Below are 8,721 nucleotides of genomic sequence, written 5' to 3' on the forward strand. Positions count from 1 at the left end.
AAATGGAGGCAGGAGAGTCAGGAGTTCAAGGTCATCTCTGAGCAACAAAGGCAGCTGAAGGCCAGATGCTCGGAATACGAGGGCCTAAGAGAAAGAGAGAGAGAGAGACAGAGAGAGAGAGAAGCAGAAAATAAATATATGCCAGGTGAGGCACTATTAGGCATGAAAATTGTCAGTCACCTTCATACCACCCAACACCTCTAGGAAACAGAAATTATGACATTCTCAAGGAGACTTTGCCCTTAGTGAGACTCAGCTCTGCCCAGAACAGGCCCTCATTTCCTTTAACCAGAAGACCCGAGAGATTTACGTGTTGTCTGTTGATACAGGTTTATACACGTTTAGTTGGTAAGTACCAAGATGGATTGTGTTTTAAGAGCATTCCAGTTCTAAAGCAACCTAAACACACACACACACACACACACACATGCATGCAAGTGAGACTAAGGTCTCTTTCCTTATGATCAGAACTCAAATTCTATTTTATAAGCACGCCGACAAGTCCCAATCAATGTGCTGAGCATCCAGAGCGCATGCATGCAGGAAAGGAAGCAGAAAGTCAGGAAACATGGATGAGCTCCTGGGAGTCGTGAAGCTGGCTGGCAGGAGTTTCTAGTATCGGTTTCAGACTAAAAACCGGTGCAGACCAAAAGGTAAAAAGCAGAAAAAACAACCAACCAGGGGCCCTAAAAACAGGTTTCAGACTAAAAAACCCGTGCAGACCAAAAGGTAAAAAGCAAAAAAGCAACCAACCAGAGGCCCTAAAAAGCAAACAAGCACGGTGAAGGCTATGCCCAGTCCCTGGATCCTGGGACTGTTTATTTTCCTTTCTCTCCTGGCAGCCTCGCAGGTGTAGGTCTGGCCAGGTCAGGAGTTACAGGGGACGACCAGGCCGTTCCTCAGAGGGGGAGGGAAGGAGACCCGGAACGGGAGCCATTGCAACTCCCAGCCACGTTGGGAGTAGCCCGAGGGCCGCCAGGCTGGAGCCGGAACCACACAGCTCCAGCTGTCTATACCCCAGTCTCCAGGCACAGGTGACCCTTGCAGATGTGTCCCCAGCAGTGCCCCGAGACCCGGAACCAGACTCCATGCACAGGTGACCCCTGCAGATGCCCCCATCAAGGGAGGCTGCGCACCGGACGCCCTATCTGCAGCGCCCCAAGACCCGGACTAGCCTTCTGCATCGGGGACCCCTTCGGAACAGTCACCGTGCACACCCCGAGGTCGCCTTACCTTGGTGATGACCAGAGGCTCGCCGTGCTCGCGACCGCCCTTCAGGGTGAAGCCCCAAGGGGCGCCTCCGCTCAGCCGCACCTCCACTAGGCGGGTACCGTGGGCTTCGCCCGGGCGCTCCGGCCGCGCGCGGGGCTCGGTGTCTTCCATGGTGCGGGACGCTCAGCCCCTGCAGCCTCTGAGGTCCGCGGCCATGCACTCCGTCCCTGCAGCCTCTGAGGTCCGCGGCCATGCACTCCGGGCAGCACCAGGGAGCCTGCAGGCGTCCGGGCCACTGAAGAACGAGCTTTGCAACTTGGAAAGCGCAGCGCGAAGGCCCCACGCCCGTGCAGTCCGGGCAGCACCAGGGAGCCTCCAGGCGTCCCGGCCGCCGCAGAACGAGGTAAGCAACTTGGAAAAAGCGCAGCCACTGAGATCTACACCCACGCACTCCGGACAGCACGAGCTGGCCCAGCACCACCAGGGCGCCTCCAGGCGTCCCGGCCACCGCCGCCACCCTCACCGCCGCCACCCTCACCGCCGCCGGCCGCTGCTGAAGAAGCTTTACAACTTGCAAAGCGCGGCGCGGGCCGGGCCAGGAGGGAGCGCCGGGAGGGGCGCAGGGAGGGGGCGGGGCAGGGAAAGGGGGAGGGGCATGCGCGCGCCCGGGAGCCCGGACCCTGGCGGGAGCGCGCACAGGGGGGCTTGCGCTCGGACTGCGATGAAGGTGCAAAGGGTTTTCCGGGTTTCCTCCTTTGCGCTCGACGGATCGTGGTGTGGTCGAAGCGCGCGCTCCGTGCTCCGGGACTCGGTTGGGCGTGAGATCCCACGGTCCCTCCGCCCAGCTCTGCAGGCGCTGAGAGGCTCGGGGAGGGAAGGAGGGCCGGGTGCAACGCTGGGAGGCTCGGGGAGGGCCGGGCGCAACAGGTGAGGCGGCGGAAGTGTGCATCCCGGACTTAGGCGGGACCTGGAGGCGAGCGCCACCAGAGCAGCTGCCCTCCAGCACCTCCCAAACAGGAGCAGAGGCGGCCCCAGTGCTGCCTCTTTGCACTCCGAACAGACTGCCGGCGACTTCACAGGGGAAGTTCATTACTTTTTAAATTGTTAACTTATTAATTTTAGAAATTATCTCTCCTCGACATCTCTGTAGCCAAAGATGACTGAATTCCTTCCTAATTCTCTTGCCTGAGTCGCCTAAGTGCTGGGATTACAGATGGGAGCCTCCATGCCTGGTAACACTTTGCTGGGTTTCCATATCCGTGAAACAAACCCCCTAGGAGTTTCCATGGCTTGCAGAGTTTTTTTCCAGTGATGTTTGTATGTGCAGTTGGAGGCTTTACTTGTTTTCCCAAAGCAGCTTGCACACTGGAAAGTGCAGGAGTCTTTTGATAACTAAATTACAAATCTTGTCCCCAGTGACACACTTCCAGGACTGAGTATTCAAATATATGAACCTATGGAAGCCAGTGTTATCAAACCACAGTGTCTTCATAAATCCATCGTTCCTGTGTGCAGCCATAGAAATCTCCATTCTTCTCCATCTCTATCTTCTTTTGACATAGGATCTTACTCTGGAACTTACTGGGTAGTCCAAGCTGGCACCCAACTCTGGATGCAATCGCTTTTTCCTCTGGATTGCTGAAATGACAAGAGAGTCCCACCAGTTTCCTTAAAATTTTATATTCATTATATACTAATTGTCAGGTTGCCATCTGCCACTTTAAAGGATCGTACCTTTTTTACTATCAGTTTCTTTACTCTTTTTTTGTTTTGTTTTATGAGACAGGATTTCTCTGTGCTTCCTTGGCTGTCCTGGAACTCACTCTGTAGACCAGGCTGGACTCGAACTCACAGAGATCTACCTGTCTCTGCCTCCCAAGTGCTGAGATTAAAGGCATGTGCTACCTCTGCCTCATCCTTAGCATATTTATCAATGTCAATACAGTCAACAGCCTTTCTTCAGGGCCAAACAATGCACAACAGGAAGCAATGCCTAACATGAAGACTCTAAAAGAGATTTCAGAAAATACAAACTTAAGAAAGAAGTTGAAGCCCAGTGGCAATGATAACAGCAAATACTCATACACATAAAATAAAAAATAAATCTAATAAGGCAAGGAATGTTGTCATTCAAATGGAGATGTCATTTGATGGTAGGAATCATGAAGCCTCAATACCAAAATCAGATAAAAGGCCGTATTAACTATTTTCTCTATAACCTACAGAATCCCTACGAATTTAGTGGCAAGACAGCTGTCAAAACTAGAGAGTAAGAGGGTTTGTGGTTAAAGGATGACTTTAACAGCGTGAAGTTATCCTTTTGACCATTGTCTCCTTAATCCAGGCTTCTGTAAGCCTTCATTGCAAACATTAGAGTTAATTTAGCTGCAGACCTACCAGTGATGAGACAGAATGCTAAATATCTCCTCATCCACCCAATCAGATCTTGAAAGTATTTCACGTAGAATCATGTGAGTTGCAATAGTTATAGATGTCTGTAAAGAGCTATGCAGTGAGCTGAAGAGGGTCCATGTAGCCTGTCCATGACTGACACCGTTATTTCACTTTTATAGTTTGTAGATGAGGGACAGTTTTGTGCCAAAATAGAAAGCATCCATAAGGAAAAACTTCACAAAATGCCTGTCGTGTGTCAGGCACATTGTGCACAAGTCCTCTTAGCAAATATGTGAATATACCTGTCACAGCAGTGTACACATTTAAATACTGAGACCCTTAGAGACTTTATCAAGCAAGGACTCGGGAATGAAGGTTACACGCTGACAAAAATGTCCTTCGTGGGACAGTAGAGGAGCTCCAGGAACAGGAATCAGAAATCTTTTCATGAGTACTATCCATGTTGTGGTTTGAAAAACAAAGGCCCCCAGAGGGTGTGGCACTATCAGAAGGTAAGGCCTTGTTGGAGTGGGTGTGGCCTTTGGGAGGAAGTGTGTCACTCTGCGGAATTTGAGGTCTTTTTCTCAAGCTTCGCTCTGACTGTTGAATTCCTGTTGCCTACTCTCCACTTTTTCTCCAGCACCATGTCCACTTGCATGACACCATGCTCCCTGCCATGATGATAATGGATTGAACCTCTGAAACTGTCAGCAAGCCACCCCAACTAAATATTTTCTTTATAAGAGTTGCCATGGTCACGGTATCTCCTCACAGCAATAAAAACCCTAAGACACATGTACAAACGATACTCTACAATAGTAATGTACTCATATGTAAGAATTCCATTTCCACAGTCTCAGTTACCACGACATCCAAATACACATAATTTCAAGAGACCACATTTATATAACTTTTATTAATATTCTCATAATTGCATTGTATTAGTAGCTGTTAATCTCTTGTGCCTACATTATAAACTAAGGTTTATCATAGGCATTCATGTATAGGAAAATAATCAGGATGATATTCCAGTAGTGTCTATGATTGCAGGAAGGTACCAGGATGTTGGAACGCGTAGGACCTGGGCCCATAATTTATTAAATGTCTTGGAAGACGAGACCTTGGGGTTAGGAGTGGCAATGATGAAGGTGTGGCCTCAAAATAGTGGCTAAATTCCAGGATGTCAAGCTTCTTTTTTGGTTTGGTTTTGTTTGGTTGAGATGGGGTTTTGCCTTGTAATCCTGGCTATCTTCGAACTCACTCTGTAGACTGGGCTCACCTCAAACTCAGAGATCCACCTGCCTCTGCCTCTGGAGTGCTGGGATTAAAGCTGTGAGCCCTGGCCCCAGAGAAAACAAGCTTCTTGGCTGAAGAAAGGAGGAGCTCCCATCTGAGCCAGCCAGATGGACGGTAGTTCAGAGAGGAGTTCAAAACTTACAGATATTGGGGGGTAAATAAAACACCACCACGCTATAAAGTCCATCCCTCTGATGATCGTGTTATTTCTACTGTGTGTAAAACGTCCCTGCTGTCATGAAACCATCTTAAGAAGATAACAACACCATTTAAGATCTGTTTTCAAAATCTTTTGGGTGGGGACTATCCTTAAATTGAGGACTCAGCTTCTAAAAGGAATTTATCAGAGAGTGGGCAGTGCTAGTGATCAATTGCTGACCCTCCTCTGCATCTCCAAACGCTGGCCCAGATGAAATCATACTTTTTTATCACTTTTTCATTAAACTCTTACCACCCTTACCACTCAGATTTCCACTGATAATCTACACAGTCTTTTTCCAATCTACACAGTCTTTTCCCCATCTTGAATTTGATATTGTTCATATAGGAAGTCATCTATGTGACTGGATAAAGACCTGAGAATCATAGATAGCCCTATTAAGTAAACAGCAATTCTAGTGCTGATACACACCCTGGATAATGTTGCTATTTGATTAAAGGCTAAATTGCAAAAATTGATAATGTGATTACATGATACTCATAACTGATTTCATGCCTATAATTCCTTTCCTCAGGAGGATGAGCTAAGAGTGTTGGTAAAGAGTTCCGAGCCAGCCGTGGCTGCATATCCAGAGTACATCTAAAAAAATGTGAAAAGTGGCATGGACATCCATCTGACAAAGATGCAGCATATATCAATCTTTACTGACTAGTAGTTATTTTTCCTTTAAAGCCATCTGAGCCTATACTGATGAAAGCTGACACCCTTCTATCCACAGCTATCTGTAGTAACTCTTCTGTTTTGCGCCCGTTATGCCAGTGTCAAGTGTATGAAGAGAGGTTGATTTTTGCCCAGAGCTCAGTGTCTGGAAAGACTATAGGAAGGACAGAGGATGAATATTCCTTGTCATCCATAGTGACCTCATGTCAGCACTTGGGGGCCTTGCTGATGCAGATTCTGAGTTCACAAGGTCCTCCTAAGTGCCCCCTTGTCATCCACACTGCATGGGGCACCTGTAGATGCTGCTGTCCCTATAAATGGCCTTATTTCAGCAAGCATGGACCTAGTCTGTGAGCACCCTGATAACAGAAGGTCCCGAGTGTGCAAAGTTATTCAGAAAGCATGAGGTACCTGTGTCTGTAGACATGAATCCGGTCCATGTGGGACCCAAGGACAGAGGTTCCTGTGTGTTTTGTATGGCTTTGCTGGTACACCGAGCCCAAACATCAGTCAAGCCTTTGGAGTTTTCTCTATAACCATGTCTGTAGTCCTCAGAAAGCAAATCATTATTCCTAACATCAGAGCCCTGAGAGGAGGGCCACCTTGGAGACACCAGCCCATGAGGCTGCCCCTAAGGACAGTCAAGGAGCACACCTTTGTTCATATGAGCAGCACATAGAATGCCAAGTAGTTCCTTGGGTTCCAGAGGCTCATGAGAGGTCAAATCTTTGTCTCTTGGTGTCCAGACAGCCTGTTCAACTGCCCAGCTCCAAGATATGTCAAAGAGATGTGGTGTAGGAGGTCCTTCTGTCTTTGTATTGCTTTCATTGGTTAATAAAGAAACTGCCTTGGCCTGTTGATAGGGTAGAACTTAGGTAGGCGGGGATGACAGACTGAATGCTGGAAGAAGGAATGGTGTAGTCAGAGAGACGCGATGGATCTGCCAGAGACAGATGCTGGGAACTTTACCACTGCCATGTGGCGATACACAAATTAATAGAAATAGGTTAAATTGAGATGTAAGAGTTAGCCAATAAGAAGTTAGAGATAATGGGCCAAGCAGTGATTTAATTAATACAGTTTCTGGGCTAAGCTAGCTGGGTGGCCAGGATGAACAAGCAGCCCCTCCTTACAACAATTGGCACCCAACGTAGTCAACTAACTAAAGGAGGTGATCCAGTGCAATAAAGGAAAAGAGGATTGGTTGCATTGCTTTGGTTTAAGGTCCTAGACTACAAAAGGAGCAAACAGAATCCTGATCCCATACCTTCTGCTTTCAAGTTGGTCACTAGAAATAGAGTAGCCCTGTCTTTTATTCCCAGACATGAGCATCTTAGTTGAGGCCTGAGAAGAAGACCTAGGACTTCTCATCAGCCTGTGGGTCACCCAAGCTGCTTCTGAACTGCTCTGAGTCCTCTCTGGCTCAAGGAGCCTCAGGTTCTCCTGCTCGGCTTAAGGGGAGCTATGGGCTTCCCTGTCTGCTCAAGAGACTTTGTGACCTTCCTCATTTATACAAGGGGGCCTAAGATATTCTGCCTCTACTCAATGGATCCTGTAACCTTTGCCTTTCTCCTAAGGAGTTGAACTGGTGCCTTATATATACTGTATACATCACAGAGAATTAAATTTTGACATGAGCACAATATGTAATTATAGTTACAATTTATAGTTGAACATTTATACAGTATAGGTATTGATTAAATGTGAATTAAATATTAATAAAGTTTAAAATAATTTTGAAATATGGATTGATGTGCCAATGTGGAGCTGACTACATCCATGTAAAACCTGAGAAAGCTTGGAAAGGAATTCTAGACACACACACACAAAAAAAAACAGAGTTAAGCATGGATTCTTGGTAGCCAGGATTTTTTTTTTCTAGAGGGGCCTGGTTTGCTGGTGGCGAGGAGGGGCACCATGGTCCATGGTTTCTTTAAAAAAGGTCTTTCTGATTTAGCATTAACAGCAGAAAACTAATTCTTGCTTAATAACTTTTGTTGTATGTAGTCTTGCTATGTTAAAGTTAATTTTTATTTAGACAGAAAAGGGGAAGTGATGTGGGATTTCCCCCTGTATACTATTAATATGTTTTATTACCATTGGTTAATAAAGAAGCTTCTTCCAGCCAATGGCTTAACAAAATATAGCCAAGCTAGAAAAGATATATAGAGTAGGCAGAGTCAGAGAAAATCCATGTTGTCGCTACAGGAGACAGATGCCAGACGCCGGACAGAACCTTACCGGTAAGCCACAACCAAGTGGTGATACACAGATTAATTTAAGATATAAGAGCTAGCTAGAGATACGCTTAAGATATTGACCACACAGTATTGCAATTAATATAGTTTCTGTGTGATTATTTCGGGTCTGGTCGGCCAGAAATGAACAAGCAGCCTCTATCAACAACAGGAATTTTAAGAATACTAATATAACAGTTGGAGAGATGGCTCAACAGTTAAGAATACTTCCTGTTCTTCCAAAGGACTGAATTTAGTACCAGTACTCATACATCAGCTCACAACCATCTGTCACATCAGTCTGATGGATGCCCTCTTCTGGCCTCCATGAGCATGAGGAACACACATAGTGCACAGATATACATGCAGACAAAGCACTCATACACATAAAAAAAAATCTCAATATAATGCATCAATTATTTGTTTTAGTACAATTGGTATCATTCCACTGTATGCATGACATAAACAGACACATAAATTAGTTTTTCTAGCATAATGAAAGAGGTTAGAACCCCTGTTCTGGGTCCTGGGGATATTTTCTGCACAGAACTGTTTCCACTTGAAACCTCTCTGCATATGGTTCCGGTATAAAATTTGCAGGATGGGATTTAAGGAAGAGTCCTGGAGGAATATTTTTTTTTTAATTTTGAGACAAGATGACTCTGTAGCCCTCTGAGTCAAGAAACTCATTATGAAGACCAG

At 46.3% G+C, this 8,721-nt stretch overlaps 1 protein-coding gene across 1 annotated transcript in view; it reads right to left on the reverse strand.

Annotated features, from left to right (window-relative positions):
* Shroom2 (shroom family member 2) overlaps positions 1 to 1,524 on the reverse strand; it is a 116,511-nt gene extending 114,987 nt beyond the window's left edge. Inside the window, exon 1 of the mRNA XM_048441666.3 lies at positions 1,234 to 1,524. Coding sequence (XP_048297623.3) covers positions 1,234 to 1,383 — 150 coding nt within the window. The 5' untranslated portion in view covers positions 1,384 to 1,524. The remainder of the gene's footprint in view (positions 1 to 1,233) is intronic.
* Positions 1,525 to 8,721: the final 7,197 nt, after the last annotated feature.

Source organism: Myodes glareolus, chromosome X (genome assembly GCF_982192425.1).
Source record: "Myodes glareolus chromosome X, mMyoGla1.1, whole genome shotgun sequence".
In the NCBI taxonomy this organism is placed as follows: domain Eukaryota; kingdom Metazoa; phylum Chordata; class Mammalia; order Rodentia; family Cricetidae; genus Myodes; species Myodes glareolus.